The sequence below is a fragment of the Salmo salar genome, chromosome ssa15 (genome assembly GCF_905237065.1).
Source record: "Salmo salar chromosome ssa15, Ssal_v3.1, whole genome shotgun sequence".
In the NCBI taxonomy this organism is placed as follows: domain Eukaryota; kingdom Metazoa; phylum Chordata; class Actinopteri; order Salmoniformes; family Salmonidae; genus Salmo; species Salmo salar.
Window position 1 is genome coordinate 109,309,795 of NC_059456.1, and position 16,122 is coordinate 109,325,916.

The window sequence follows — 16,122 nt, forward strand, 5'->3', positions numbered from 1 at the left end:
CATTATGGCCAAACAGTTCTATTTTTGTTTCATCACACCAGAGGACATTTCTCCAAAAAGTACAATCTTTGTCCCCATGTGCAGTTGCAAACCGTAGTCTGGCTTTTTTATGGCGGTTTTGGAGCAGTGGCTTCTTCCTTGCTGAGCGGCCTTTCAGGTTATGTCGATATAGGACTCGTTTTACTGTGGATATAGATACTTTTGTACCTGTTTCCTCCAGTAGCTTCACAAGGTCCTTTGCAGTAGTTCTGGGATTGATTTGCTCTTTTCGCACCAAAGTACGTTCTTCTCTAGGAGACAGAATGCGTCTCCTTCCTGAGCGGTATGATGGCTGCGTGGTCCCATGGTGTTTATACTTGCGTACTAGTGTTTGTCCAGATGAACGTGGTACCTTCAGGTGTTTGGAAATTGCTTGCAAGGATGAACCAGACTTTTTGGTGAGGTCTTGGCTGATTTCTTTTGATTTTCCCATGATGTCAAGCAAAGAGGCACTGAGTTTGAAGGTAGGCCTTGAAATACATCCACAGGTACACCTCCAATTGACTCAAATGATGTAAATTAGCCTATCAGAAGTTTCTAAAGCCATGACATCATTTTCTGGAATATTCCAAGCTGTTTAAAGGCACAGTCAACTTTGTGTATGTAAACTTCTGACCCACTGGAATTGTGATACAGTGAATTATAAGTGAAATAATCTGTAAACAATTGTTGGAAGAATTACGTGTCATGCACAAAGTAGATGTCCTAACCAACTTGCCAAAACTATAGTTTGTTAACAAGACATTTGTGGAGTGGTTGAAAAACGAGTTTTAATAACTCCAACCTAAGTGTATGTAAACTTCCGACTTCAGCTGTGTTCTATTCTACTGTATCTTAGTCTGACATCGCTCGTCCAAATATGTATATATTCTTAATTCCATTCCTTTACTTATATGTGTGTATAAGGTATTTGTTGTGAAATTGTTAGATACTACTGCACTGTTGGAGCTAGGAACACAAGCATTTCACTACACCTGCAATAACATCTGCTAAACACGTGTATGGACCAATACAATTTGATTTGAAAATAGGTCTGCATAGAACAATGCTGGGAGTAGAGAGAGAGAGAAGGATGGAGGTGAGAGAGAGAATGAGGGAAGAGAGAGAGAGAAACCAGAATAAGGTAGATGGAGATCTCTAGAGAAGGAGGAAGCGAAGGAGAAGTGGATGAAATGATACATGGAACAGAAAGTAGCACGTCTATAATAAATTCACCTCTAGTTCTGAAGGCTGGAGTTGCTCAGGTGACCAAAGTCCACAATTTGTGATTGGCTGTTACATGAAACAACTAATAGCAAGTTAAACATTTCCCAATTGCAGGTGCTTTGTAACTAGCCTCTCTCGCCCTATTTCTCTCTCTCTCTCTCTCTATTTCTCTCCCTCTGTCTGTCTCTCTCTCTCTATTTCTCTCTCTCTCTCTCTGTCTCTCTCTACTCTGTCTCTCTGTCTCTGTCTCTCTACTCTCTCTCTCTCTCTGTCTCTCTCTCTCTCTCTCTCTCTCTCTCTCTGTCTCTCTACTCTCTCTCTCTCTCTGTCTCTCTGTCTCTCTCTCTCTCTCTCTCTCTCTCTGTCTCTCTCTCTGTCTCTCTCTCTCTCTCTCTCTCTCTGTCTCTCTCTCTCTCTCTCTCTCTCTCCCTCTCTCTCTCTCTCTCTCTCTCTCCCTCTGTCCCTCTCTCCAGGTTACTCTTCGTCCATCCCTCTATCCTTTCATGGACGTGCTGATTGGGTGCGGCTGACAGAAACAAGGGAGGAGTGGAATGGCCACAGAGACGGGGAATGCTGGACTGACCCCTCTCCTCACCTTTCCCCCACTGGTTAGCTGACACTGATGAAGTCTGTATTTAAGACTTATGTCTGAAATAAAGGACGAAGGGCCTGGAAACAGAAGAGAGAGAACCAAACCACAGTGTATGTCAGTCATAATGTCTACCGTTGTGACCAAGGGAGCGATGGTTAACAGTGCTGTAGAGTTCTACAGTGAAGGTACATTTACATTTTTAGTCATTTAGCAGATGCTCTAATCCAGAGCGACTTACAGTAGTGAATGAATACATTTCATACATTTTTTTTTCTCCCCGTACTGGTCCCCCGTGGGAATCGAACCCACAACCCTGGCGTTGCAAACACCATGCTCTAACAACTGAGCCACACGGGACCATAGTTGCTGGTGTAACAGAATTTTAGGTCTGACTAATGAGGGGGGGGTAGGAAGGAGGAGGGTAACCGTGCTGCAGGGGGAGATTTTGGGGCGATGGTGGAGGAGCTCGGGGATCTGATGGAGCTCAGTGGAGGGGATACAGGGGCAGTACGGAGACTAGGCTGCTCAACAACACTACTGACGGTACGGTGGGAGGGAATGTGTGTTGTTTGGCTAGTTGACAGCTTCAGTTTATCAACACGGAGCAACGTTACTGTATCAAAACACCATGTCTCACACTAAAAATATTTTATTTACATAAGTATTCACACCCTTTGCTATGAGACTTGAAATTGAGCTCAGGTGCATCCTGTTTCCATTGATCATCCTTGAGATGTTTCTACAACTTGATTGGAGTCCACCTGTGGTAAATTCAATTGATTGGACATGATTTGGAAAGGCACACACCTGTCTTTATAAGGTCCCACAGTTGGCAGTGTGTGTCAGAGAACCAAGCCATGAGGTCGAAGGAATTATCTGTAGAGCTCCGAAACAGGATTGTGTCGAGGTACAGATCTGGGGAAGGGTACCAAAACATTTCTGCAGCTTTGAAGGTCCCCAAGAACACAGTGGCCTCCACCATTCCAAAATGGAAGAAGTTTGAAACCACTGAGCAATCGGCGAAGAAGGGCCTTGGTCATGGAGATGACCGAGAACCCGATGGTCACTCTGACAGAGCTCCAGAGTTCCTCTGTGGAGATGGGAGAACCTTCCAGATGTCAACCATCTCTGCAGCACTCCACCAATCAGGCCTTTATGGTAGAGTGGCCAGGCAGAAACCTCTCCTCAGTAAAAGGTACATGACAGCCCGCTTGGAGTTTGCCAAAAGGCAACAAAAGACTCTCAGATCATGAGAAACCAGATTCTCCGGTCTGATGAAACTAAGATTGAACACAATGTGGAAAAAGTCAAGGGGTCTCTCTGTGCTTTGCTCCGTTCATCTTTCCATCGATCCCGACTAGTCTCCCAGTCCCTGCCGTTGAAAAACATCCCCACAGCATGATGCTGCCTCCACCATGCTTCACCGTAGGGATGGAGCCAGGTTTCCTCCAGACGTGACGCCTTGCATTCAGGCCAAAGAGTTAGCCGCGGGGCAGGTGGGTTGACTCATAGCCGCGGGGCAGGTGGGGTGACTCATAGCCGCGGGGCAGGTGGGGTGACTCATAGCCGCGGGGCAGGTGGGTTGACTCGTAGCCACGGGGCAGGTGGGTGGACTCGTAGCCACGGGGCAGGTGGGGTGACTCGTAGCCGCGGGGCAGGTGGGGTGACTCGTAGCCGCGTCGCAGGTGGGTTGACTCGTAGCCACGGGGCAGGTGGGTTGACTCATAGCCACGGGGCAGGTGGGTTGACTCATAGCCACGGGGCAGGTGGGTTGACTCATAGCCACGGGGCAGGTGGGTTGACTCATAGCCACGGGGCAGGTGGGTTGACTCATAGCCACGGGGCAGGTGGGTTGACTCATAGCCACGGGGCAGGTGGGTTGACTCATAGCCACGGGGCAGGTGGGTTGACTCATAGCGGGGCAGGTGGGTTGACTCATAGCGGGGCAGGTGGGTTGACTCGGCCACGGGGCAGGTGGGTTGACTCGGCCGCGGGGCAGGTGGGTTGACTCAGCCACGGGGCAGGTGGGTGGACTCATAGTGGGGCAGGTGGGTGGACTCATAGCCGCGGGGCAGGTGGGTGGACTCATAGTGGGGCAGGTGGGTTGACTCATAGCGGGGCAGGTGGGTTGACTCATAGCCGCGGGTCAGGTGGGTGGACTCATAGCCGCGGGTCAGGTGGGTTGACTCCTAGCGGGGCAGGTGGGTTGACTCATAGCGGGGCAGGTGGGTTGACTCGTAGCCGCGGGGCAGGTGGGTTGACTCGTAGCCACGGGGCAGGTGGGTTGACTCATAGCGGGGCAGGTGGGTTGACTCATAGCCACGGGGCAGGTGGGTTGACTCATAGCGGGGCAGGGGGGTTGACTCGTAGCCGCGGGGCAGGTGGGTTGACTCGTAGCCACGGGGCAGGTGGGTTGACTCGTAGCCACGGGGCAGGTGGGTTGACTCGTAGCCACGGGGCAGGTGGGTTGACTCGTAGCCACGGGGCAGGTGGGTTGACTCGTAGCCACGGGGCAGGTGGGTTGACTCGTAGCCGCGGGGCAGGTGGGTTGACTCATGGTGGGTTGAGGGTCGTGAAATATTGTGCGGATGAAGGGCAGGCGGGCGCTAGTCAGGTTGAATCATTTGTACACAGCTAAAGAAAATAGATTTTAATATAATTTCATACCTTGAGTATTAACATGATCACATCTGTGTGGGAACTTGGGAAAAGATGCCCGGAATTAAACAATTATTTTGCTGAATTTGTGGTATTAGTCTGGGAGTTGGAAATCATTGGCCCGTTACCCCGTTTAGATGTTAGGTGATACAGTCAATGTTTACTTTTAATTTGGGCTACGACAGTATTACAAGTCAGTACTTTTGACACTTTAAATCTGAAGGGCATCAAAGGTAATGTGCAGCAGAGATCACGTCCCCCCCCCCCCCCCAAGAGGTCTGCGCTGCTTGGGCATTGTAGAGGGAAACAAGTGTCCCAGAGAGTCATATGTTGTAGCTTAAAACACCACAAAGTAGTTTCTCAGAAACACATCTACCAGAGGTTACTGACCTATGGATCAAGTACAATTTGTGTTTTGTTTCTCACAACCAATTTTCTAAAATCAGGCAACCCCTAGTTTGTGAAACGCTGTATTAGTCAGACCTAAAATTCTGTTACACCAGCAACTACGGTCCCGTGTGGCTCAGTTGGTAGAGCATGGTGTTTGCAACGCCAGGGTTGTGGGTTCGATTCCCACGGGGGACCAGTACGAAAAAAGAAATGTATGCATGCATTCACTACTGTAAGTCGCTCTGGATAAGAGCGTCTGCTAAATGACTAAAATGTAACTACGCCGATGTGCATATTGTTGACCAATTCCACAGAACATACCAGAATGTAACTACGCCGATGGTTCAGAGCGCTTTAGAAACGCCGTGACATGAGATCACTTGATACTAGTACTTAGCTGATGTCATTGTTCATTTAGGTAGAACATCAAAACCAGTATTTATTTTACCCACAACCGTCATCTGAAATCAGCAGTGAAGCTCAGAATAATGGAAGACAAACTCAGGTCAGTTTTATATTCAACAATTCACTTTTATTGACTAGTTGTTCTTCCATCATGTCTCTGATGCCACTGTGCTTTTCCAGAACGTCTGTAGTCGGGGCGTCTAGACGGCGTGAATCTTCTTCCAGCGAGCCAGAGGACCAGTCGAGGGGATGTACTTCACCCCACAGCCATCAGGAATCACACGCTTTTCAGCCATCATTTGATCGAAGTCCACGGCATTGAACTTAGTGAAGCCGTATTTCTTAGACATGTGGATCTGAGAGAGAAGAGAGAGAGCGAGGAGAGAGAGAGCAGGGAGAGAGAGAGAGGAGAGAGGAGAGAGAGGGAGAGAGAGAAGGGAGAGAGGAGAGAGAGGAGAGAGAGGAGAGAGAAGAGAGAGAGCAGGGAGAGAGAAGAGAGAGAGCAGGGTGAGAGAAGGGAGAGAGAGAGGGGGAGAGAGAGAGAAGAGAGCGAGAGAAGGGAGAGAGGGAGAGGAGAGAGAGAGGAGAGAGAGAGGAGAGAGAGAGAGAGGAGAGAGAGAGAAGAGAGAGAGAGGAGGGAGAGAGAGAGAGGAGAGAGAGAGGAGGGAGAGAGAAGGGAGAGAGAGAGAGAGAGGAGAGAGAGAGGAGGGAGAGAGAGAGGAGAGAGAGAGGAGAGAGAGAAGGGAGAGAGAAGAGAGAGAGTAATCAGACGTCATCCAGAGGTAACCATGTTTCTCAGTGAAGGAAATACAGCTCGTTTTGTCTCAGCGGTCCCTTAAAGGGGCCAGCACCTCCCAGCTGACCTCATACACAACCACAGAGTCACTGTCTGCAGCCATTGAACACCAGAACCGCACTGCAGCGGGACCGGTCGGCTTCATGTGCTGCAGAGGTCTAACAGCTCACAATGAGTGTTTTAAAAACTCATCTCTATACATTCACACAACGATCGACACCAGTTCTCTCAGTGTGTAGCTACTCATACAAGTGTCTTTGAAATGTATATATACCTTCTGGCGCCCGGGGAACTTGAACTTGGCTCTGCGGAGAGCCTCGATAATGTGCTCCTTGTTACTGGCCTTGGTGCGGACAGACATGATCACCTGACCGATTCGAACACGGGCCACTGTGCCCAGGGGTTTACCGAAAGCACCCCTCATCCCCGTCTGGAGCCTAGAAACACACAACCACGGTTCATTAATACAGACACACAACACATCACTGACAATGAACAGTTACTGCGCTTTACAGCAGCAGGCAAGCAGAGACCAGAGCGCTTTACAGCAGAGACCAGAGCGCTTTACAGCAGAGACCAGAGCGCTTTGCAAGCAGAGACCAGAGCGCTTTACAGCAGCAAGCAGAGACCAGAGCGCTTTACAGCAGCAAGCAGAGACCAGAGCGCTTTGCAGCAGCAAGCAGAGACCAGAGCGCTTTACAGCAGCAAGCAGAGACCAGAGCGCTTTACAGCAGCAAGCAGAGACCAGAGCGCTTTACAGCAGCAAGCAGAGACCAGAGCGCTTTACAGCAGAGACCAGAGCGCTTTACAGCAGAGACCAGAGCGCTTTACAGCAGAGACCAGAGCGCTTTACAGCAGAGACCAGAGCGCTTTACAGCAGAGACCAGAGCGCTTTACAGCAGCAAGCAGAGACCAGAGCGCTTTACAGCAGAGACCAGAGCGCTTTGCAAGCAGAGACCAGAGCGCTTTACAGCAGAGACCAGAGCGCTTTACAGCAGCAAGCAGAGACCAGAGCGCTTTACAGCAGAGACCAGAGCGCTTTACAGCAGAGACCAGAGCGCTTTACAGCAGCAAGCAGAGACCAGAGCGCTTTACAGCAGAGACCAGAGCGCTTTACAGCAGCAAGCAGAGACCAGAGCGCTTTACAGCAGAGACCAGAGCGCTTTACAGCAGCAAGCAGAGACCAGAGCGCTTTACAGCAGAGACCAGAGCGCTTTACAGCAGAGACCAGAGCGCTTTACAGCAGCAAGCAGAGACCAGAGCGCTTTACAGCAGAGACCAGAGCGCTTTACAGCAGCAAGCAGAGACCAGAGCGCTTTACAGCAGAGACCAGAGCGCTTTACAGCAGAGACCAGAGCGCTTTACAGCAGAGACCAGAGCGCTTTACAGCAGAGACCAGAGCGCTTTACAGCAGAGACCAGAGCGCTTTACAGCAGCAAGCAGAGACCAGAGCGCTTTACAGCAGCAAGCAGAGACCAGAGACCAGAGCGCTTTACAGCAGAGACCAGAGCGCTTTACAGCAGAGACCAGAGCCAGGGAAACTATAGCAGGAAGAAACCTGGAGAGGAAGCAGACTGAGGGTCATTTTGAATAGATTCTGGATTTACAGTAAAACATTAGTGCTAATTACCCAAATACCTCAAAAGGCCATGATCACAGCCACATGGCACCCTATTCTCTACAGGGCACTACTGTTGACCAGAGGCCTATGGCACCCTATTCTCTACAGGGCACTACTGTTGACCAGAGGCCTATGGCACCCTATTCTCTACAGGGCACTACTGTTGACCAGAGGTCTATGGGCTGGTCATTGACATGGAGCAGCACCTTGTCCATATTACCAGCCAGTCCCGGTCTACCATCCCCAGCCAGTCCCGGTCTACCATCCCCAGCCCGTCCCGGTCTACCATCCCCAGCCCGTCCCGGTCTACCATCCCCAGCCCGTCCCGGTCTACCATCCCCAGCCCGTCCCGGTCTACCATCCCCAGCCCAGCCAGTCCCGGTCTACCATCCCCAGCCCAGCCAGTCCCGGTCTACCATCCCCAGCCCAGCCAGTCCCGGTCTACCATCCCCAGCCCAGCCAGTCCCGGTCTACCATCCCCAGCCCAGCCAGTCCCGGTCTACCATCCCCAGCCCAGCCAGTCCCGGTCTACCATCCCCAGCCCAGCCAGTCCACCATCCCCAGCCCAGCCAGTCCCGGTCTACCATCCCCAGTCAGTCCTGTTTGAACACACAGCAGCACCAGTTGTAAAGCGTTTTGTCTCAGCGGTCCCTTAAAGAGGCCAGCACCTCCCAGCTGACCTCATACACAACCACAGAGTCACTGTCTGCAGCCATTGCACACCAGAACCGCACTGCAGCGAAACCGGTCGGCTTAATAAGCTGCAGGTTTGTTTTAGGCGTTTAGAACAGGGTGCTGTACCTGTCAGCCCCAGCGCAGGACAACATCTTATTGATACGGATGACATGGAAGGGGTGCAGACGGACCCGGATGTGGAAACCATCTTTTCCACAAGTCTTCACCATGTACTTGTTGGCACAAATACGGGCTGCCTCCAGAGCTACAAGAGGAGATTTAGAAAGTAGATGAACGTGAGATTACATCCAACCTTGCCTTTCAGAAGAGAACATGTTTCTGTGATGCGTGTGCCCCCAGAGATGACCTCTGACCTCACCTTCAGAGGACAGCTGCTCGTACTCGTCAGAGACCATGTGACCACACAGAGGGAACTCATCCACCCTGGCTTTCTTCCTGCCCAGGTCAAAGATCCTGATCTTAGGATCTACAGAGCAGAGCGTACATTACATACAGGACTGGTCAGAGTTAACATTACATACAGGACTGGTCAGAGTTAACATTACATACAGGACTGGGCAGAGTTAACATTACATACAGGACTGGTCAGAGTTAACATTACATACAGGACTGGTCAGAGTTAACATTACATACAGGACTGGGCAGAGTTAACATTACATACAGGACTGGTCAGAGTTAACATTACATACAGGACTGGTCAGAGTTAACATTACATACAGGACTGGGCAGAGTTAACATTACATACAGGACTGGGCAGAGTTAACATTACATACAGGACTGGTCAGAGTTAACATTACATACAGGACAGGTCAGAGTTAACATTACATACAGGACTGGGCAGAGTTAACATTACATACAGGACTGGTCAGAGTTAACATTACATACAGGACTGGTCAGAGTTTACATTACATACAGGACTGGGCAGAGTTAACATTACATACAGGACAGGTCAGAGTTAACATTACATACAGGACAGGTCAGAGTTAACATTACATACAGGACTGGGCAGAGTTAACATTACATACAGGGGATAACTGACGTAGGTCGGAATGTAATTTCTTTATCCTGTTAGGGCTAGGGGGCAGCATTTGCACGTCTGGATAAAAAAAAATTACCCGATTTAATCTGGTTACTAATCCTACCCAGTAACTAGAATATGCATATACTTATTATATATGGATAGAAAACACTCTAAAGTTTCTAAAACTGTTTGAATGGTGTCTGTGAGTATAACAGAACTCATTTGGCAGGCAAAACCCTGAGACATTTTCTGACAGGAAGTGGATACCTGATGTGTTGTATTACCTTTAAACCTATCCCATTGAAAAACACAGGGGCTGAGGAATATTTTGGCACTTCCTATTGCTTCCACTAGATGTCACCAGCCTTTACAAAGTGTTTTGAGTCTTCTGGAGGGAGATCTGACCGAACAAGAGCCATGGAACGATGATGTCCCATTAGACACCTGGCGCGCGAGTTCATGTTGGGTACCCTCGTTCCAATACGTTATAAAAGAGTATGCATTCGTCCACCTTGAATATTATTCATGTTCTGGTTAAAAAAGGCCCTAATGATTTATACTATACAACGTTTGACATGTTTGAACGAACGTAAATATATTTTTCCCCCTCGTTCATGACGAGAAGTCCGGCTGGCTTAGATCATGTGCTAACAAGACGGAGATTTTTGGACATAAATGATGAGCTTTTTTGAACAAAACTACATTCGTTATGGACCTGTGATACCTGGAAGTGACATCTGATGAAGAGAATCAAAGGTAATGGATTATTTACATAGTATTTTCGATTTTAGATCTCTCCAACATGGCGGTTAGTCTGTATCGCAACGCGTATTTTTCTGGGCGCAGTGCTCAGATTATTGCAAAGTGTGATTTCCCAGTAAGGTTATTTTTAAATCTGGCAAGTTGATTGCGTTCAAGAGATGTAAATCTATAATTCTTTAAATGACAATATAATATTTTACCAATGTTTTCTAATTTTAATTATTTAATTTGTGACGCTGACTTGACTGCCGGTTATTGGAGGGAAACGATTTCCTCAACATCAATGCCATAGTAAAACGCTGTTTTTGGATATAAATATGAACTTGATAGAACTAAAAATGCATGCATTGTCTAACATAATGTCCTAGGAGTGTCATCTGATGGAGATTGTAAAAGGTTAGTGCATCATTTTAGCTGGTTTTATGGTTTTGGTGACCCTGTCTTTGACTTGACAAAACATTACACACAACTCTTGTAAATGTACTGTCCTAACATACTCTAAATTTATGCTTTCGCCGTAAAACCTTTTTGAAATCGTAAAACGTGGTTAGATTAAGGAGATGTTTATCTTTCAAAGGGTGTAAAACAGTTGTATGTTTGAAAAATTGGAATTTTGACATTTATTTGGATTCAAATTTGCCGCTCTTGAAATGCACCTGCTGTTGATGGAGTGCACCACGGGTGGCACGCTAGCGTCCCACCTAGCCCATAGAGGTTAAGATACCAAGCGGACGTACAAAATCAGCCAATTAGCTACTCCCTCTGTAGTTCAGCATTAACAGGTTACGACTTGTCTCAGCGGTCCCTTAAAGGGGCCAGCACCTCCCAGCTGACCTCATACACAACCACAGAGTCACTGTCTGCAGCCATTGAACACCAGAACCGCACTGCAGCGGGACCGGTCAGCTTCATGTGCTGCAGTTAAGAATAGTTGTTAAGAGTGCCGAGTAGTCGGACAGAACTAGTATTGTAACATATATATGGGCAATTTTCAGAATATTTTGTTTGTTTGTAATTATCCGTGACCAGAGAGATTATTTTCCCTTCAGGAGCCAGGAAGCATCTTTCTCATGTCAGTCAGTAACGGTGTCTAAACTATACTGTCCGAGTCAGTGAATGGTATAGATAACACAACTGGCTAGTTTACCTGTCTATAAAGAGAAGGGCGGGCTGTGCGTTGATCCTGCTGCTCTGATTGGACAGAGTGATGGTATAGATAACGCAACTGGCTAGTTTACCGGTCTATAAAAAGAAGGGCGGGCTGTGCGTTGATCCTGCTGCTCTGATTGGACAGAGTGATGGTATAGATAACACAACTGGCTAGTTTACCTGTCTATAAAGAGAAGGGTGGGCTGTGCGTTGATCCTGCTGCTGATTGGACAGAGTGATGATATACATCTCTTGTCTACTCATAATATCACTTTTCCTTGCATGTTTTTCGGTTTGATCAGATTTCTGCTACTATAATAACTCACACGGCGAGGACGTTTGATATCAAGCTATCAATGTGCATAATATCTAAGCAGCAGGGCGAGGGTAGGGGAAATATGAATCGCCTACGTGCATTTGGACAGATGAAAACTTGTCCGCCCGCTGTAAGTTGATTCAGACACCTCGCGGTTCCTAACCTGCTCCTTGTTTAGTCTAGAAACGTGCAGGAAGATGTTTTGGGGTAATTTTGCGAACATCTACTTAAGCATATTAAAAAATTACATTTCCCCCCCCCCCCGAGAATCATCCGATCCAACTATCAACTTACGGATATGATGAAGAGTATACAATGAAGAGTATGTCTGCACACCCCTCACTGCTTAATAAGTCACGTTTGAGTTTGTTGTCAGGGAATAACCGAGGGAGAAAAGTAAGGCAAAAGGGTTTACCAGGCACACCGCGACAGAAGCGGGACTTGGGGTAGGGCTTGTTCTTGCAGTAGCGATAGCTGAGGGGAGAGAGAGAGAGAGAGATGGCTTGAAACAGGTCACATGCTGTCATCTTTCAATGTTTGGTTTGTCAGGCAGTTACATCAGCTGCCTTTATATTCAACACAGGAAACCGTCAACAGTGTAATTTAACCAGTCGGTTGGGTCTCAACAGTCACTTATAGAAAATAAAATGGGCCAACATCTCCCAGCTGGCCTCATACTCAGTGTCTGCTGCAATTGTACACCAGAACCACACTGGCTCAGTTGGTAGAGTATGGTGTTTGCAACGCCAGGTTTGTGGGTTCGATTCCCATGGGGGGGGGTCCAGTACAAAAAAAAAAAATGTATGAAATGTATTCACTACTGTAAGTCGCTCTGGATAAGAGCGTCTGCTAAATGACTAAAATGTAAATGTAGACTGCAGGTGGGTGATTAAGTTAGTTCAGTGCAAATGATACTAAGGAGGTTTACACATCTTCATGCTGTATGGTAACAGAAAATAAAACGCTATATGCTGTGTAATCACAGGCCTATGTACGATGCTAATAACCTCTATAACTATGTTCAGTTACGGACAAGCTTCATGGCTAGTTTATGCCACTAGTTAATGCCATTATGCCACCGTGTTACCTAGGTGATTGACCGTGACTTTTCGTCGACAGTGTGTAACAGACCATTTAGTTACCTAGTTATGACAGTACAAGCGTAGGTTATGCAAGTCAATTACTTGACAGCAAATATAGGTAGCTGGCTCATTAACACACACACACGGTGTGGACAGATCCTCCATTTTGTATTTTCATCCAGCGACATATTTCAATGCCGAGCTAAAACAAAATTAATGTGACAAAAAAACCTCACCATCGGGCTGGCCGGCGACCCATAGCTGCAATCTGTAGAAATAACACACAAAAAACACTTATTACGAAAGGAAACTTAAGGTTTTACGATAGAAAAATGCTATAATCAATATAATGTTTTGAAGAGCGGCAGACACCGCCATGTGAACACGCACTCACCGAAACGAGGAAAGGAAGTTAGACAGACTTCCGGTGCGTCATATGGACGCCTCGCCTGGAGAAATAAGATTAAAAACACTCAGGTTAGATTTTTTTTAAATTTGGTTTAACACTTTTGGCGTCACACGTGAAATATGGTTAGTAATCGTGTATTTTTAAATTAAATATGGTGGCTGTAAAAATGTTTCCTCAGTAACAACTAGCCTACCGTGGAGCATTATGGGAAAGGTAGTTTTACTGGGAACACGGAACAAGCAACGTGAACAACATTCAAGAGGATCACCAAAATGTAGGATGAGATGAGGTGAGGGACGAGGAAAGTGTCGGTAAAATTAGTTTGGGTTGATGACAGTGGTGTTATTTAATAACATTTTATTGGCAAGTGAGGGCACTTGAAGCCACCAGATGGCCATGGATCGGTCCTCCTGTGAATGCAGATGGATCGGTCCTCCTGTGAATGCAGATGGATCAGTCCTCCTGTGAATGCAGATGGATCAGTCCTCCTGTGAATGCAGATGGATCAGTCCTCCTGTGAATGCAGATGGATCGGTCCTCCTGTGAATGCAGATGGATCAGTCCTCCTGTGAATGCAGATGGATCAGTCCTCCTGTGAATGCAGATGGATCAGTCCTCCTGTGAATGCAGATGGATCGGTCCTCCTGTGAATGCAGATGGATCAGTCCTCCTGTGAATGCAGATGGATCAGTCCTCCTGTGAATGCAGATGGATCGGTCCTCCTGTGAATGCAGATGGGTCGGTCCTCCTGTGAATGCAGATGGATCGGTCCTCCTGTGAATGCAGATGGATCGGTCCTCCTGTGAATGCAGATGGATCGGTCCTCCTGTGAATGCAGATGGATCAGTCCTCCTGTGAATGCAGATGGGTCGGTCCTCCTGTGAATGCAGATGGATCGGTCCTCCTGTGAATGCAGATGGATCGGTCCTCCTGTGAATGCAGATGGATCGGTCCTCCTGTGAATGCAGATGGATCGGTCCTCCTGTGAATGCAGATGGATCGGTCCTCCTGTGAATGCAGATGGATCAGTCCTCCTGTGAATGCAGATGGGTCGGTCCTCCTGTGAATGCAGATGGATCGGTCCTCCTGTGAATGCAGATGGATCGGTCCTCCTGTGAATGCAGATGGATCGGTCCTCCTGTGAATGCAGATGGATCAGTCCTCCTGTGAATGCAGATGGGTCGGTCCTCCTGTGAATGCAGATGGATCAGTCCTCCTGTGAATGAATGGAATTCTACAATATTTCAATTAAAGATGCACTATGCAGAAATCAGTCCTCCTGTGAATGCAGATGGATCAGTCCTCCTGTGAATGAATGGAATTCTACAATATTTCAATTAAAGATGCACTATGCAGAAATCAGTCCTCCTGTGAATGCAGATGGATCAGTCCTCCTGTGAATGAATGGAATTCTACAATATTTCAATTAAAGATGCACTATGCAGAAATCAGTCCTCCTGTGAATGCAGATGGATCAGTCCTCCTGTGAATGCAGATGGATCGGTCCTCCTGTGAATGCAGATGGGTCAGTCCTCCTGTGAATGCAGATGAATCAGTCCTCCTGTGAATGCAGATGGATCGGTCCTCCTGTGAATGCAGATGGATAAGTCCTTATAGTGAATGAATGGAATTCTACAATATTTCAATTAAAGATGCACTATGCAGAAATCAGTCCTCCTGTGAATGCAGATGGATCAGTCCTCCTGTGAATGCAGATGGATCGGTCCTCCTGTGAATGCAGATGGGTCAGTCCTCCTGTGAATGCAGATGGATCAGTCCTCCTGTGAATGCAGATGGATCAGTCCTCCTGTGAATGCAGATGGATAAGTCCTTATAGTGAATGAATGGAATTCTACAATATTTCAATTAAAGATGCACTATGCAGAAATCGCTACGCCATTTCCTGTTTGCTAAAATTCTAATGGTTACCTATTTTCAGTTTATGTGATAAAACAAGCAAGTACAGTGTAGAGAATCATTGTACCATCTAAACCACTGTTACATGTATTTTCCATAAAACCAAAATGATTATATTTTCAGCTGTTTGAAGCTGGTGAACAAAACCGAAGGTAAAAGGCACAAAAACGAAACTTAATAATGGGAAGCAGAGAAATAGTGCACATAGATCTACTGCTTCTTAGACTTTCAATGATAATGACAGATCTATAACACATTTCAAGTTTCAAGTTTTAATGAGACATGCACAAGTAAAGTGAAATGCCTTTCTTGCAAACTCAAAACCCAACAATGCAATAATCAATAAAAATGTATCACTACAAAAAAAAACATGAGGAATAAGAAATATGAAATACACAATAAAGTAAGTAAGCGAACTATATACAGTTCCAATATTATATTTACATGTGCAGGGATACTGGAGTGATGGAGGTGACAGTGTGTGTAGTGTGTAGGGCCCTGTGTGTGTGTTGGAGTGACAGTGTGTGTAGTGTGTAGGGCCCTGTCAGTGTGCATAGAGACAGTGCAAATATTGAAATAAAACGTCAGTCAAGTGTGGCTCCTAACTTTGAAGAGGTTTGCCACACAAGATACGAGGTAAACTCGGTCCATGTAGCTATTTTGTTGGCTATTTATCAGTCGTATTGCTTGGGGATAGAAACTGTTCTAAAGCCTGTTTGTGTCAGACTTACTGCATCGGTACCTCTATGGCTTGGATGGTTGGGGTCTCCGGGCCTTCTTTTCACACCGCCTGGTATAGAGGTCCTGGATGGCAGAGAGCTCGGCCCCAGTGATGTACTGGGCTGTCTACACCGCCTGGTACAGAGGTCCTGGATGGCAGGGAGCTAGACCCAGGTTAACTAACTAGAGTAGACCCAGGTTAACTAACTAGAGTAGACCCAGGTTAACCAACTAGAGTAGACCCAGGTTAACCAACTAGAGTAGACCCAGGTTAACTAACTAGAGTAGACCCAGGTTAACCAACTAGAGTAGACCCAGGTTAACTAGAGTAGACCCAGGTTAA

At 47.1% G+C, this 16,122-nt stretch overlaps 1 protein-coding gene and 3 non-coding genes across 4 annotated transcripts; all 4 read right to left on the minus strand.

Moving 5' to 3' along the window:
• Positions 1–5,391: 5,391 nt before the first annotated feature.
• LOC106572990 (60S ribosomal protein L10) lies at positions 5,392–13,137 on the minus strand. Its single transcript, XM_045696582.1, has 7 exons — positions 13,128–13,137; positions 12,970–13,001; positions 12,067–12,125; positions 8,762–8,869; positions 8,509–8,647; positions 6,361–6,523; positions 5,392–5,646 (listed from the first exon to the last, which is right to left on the minus strand). The coding sequence occupies exons 2-7, from the start codon at positions 12,990–12,992 to the stop codon at positions 5,491–5,493; spliced, it is 648 nt and encodes a 215-aa protein (XP_045552538.1). The 5' UTR covers positions 12,993–13,001; positions 13,128–13,137; the 3' UTR covers positions 5,392–5,490.
• LOC123727549 (small nucleolar RNA SNORA70) lies at positions 6,108–6,240 on the minus strand. The gene has a single exon (XR_006759543.1). It is a non-coding gene; the product is annotated as a small nucleolar RNA SNORA70 (small nucleolar RNA).
• LOC123727538 (small nucleolar RNA SNORA70) lies at positions 8,342–8,474 on the minus strand. Its single transcript, XR_006759532.1, has one exon. It is a non-coding gene; the product is annotated as a small nucleolar RNA SNORA70 (small nucleolar RNA).
• On the minus strand, positions 10,975–11,107 carry LOC123727560 (small nucleolar RNA SNORA70). Its single transcript, XR_006759554.1, has one exon. It is a non-coding gene; the product is annotated as a small nucleolar RNA SNORA70 (small nucleolar RNA).
• Positions 13,138–16,122: the final 2,985 nt, after the last annotated feature.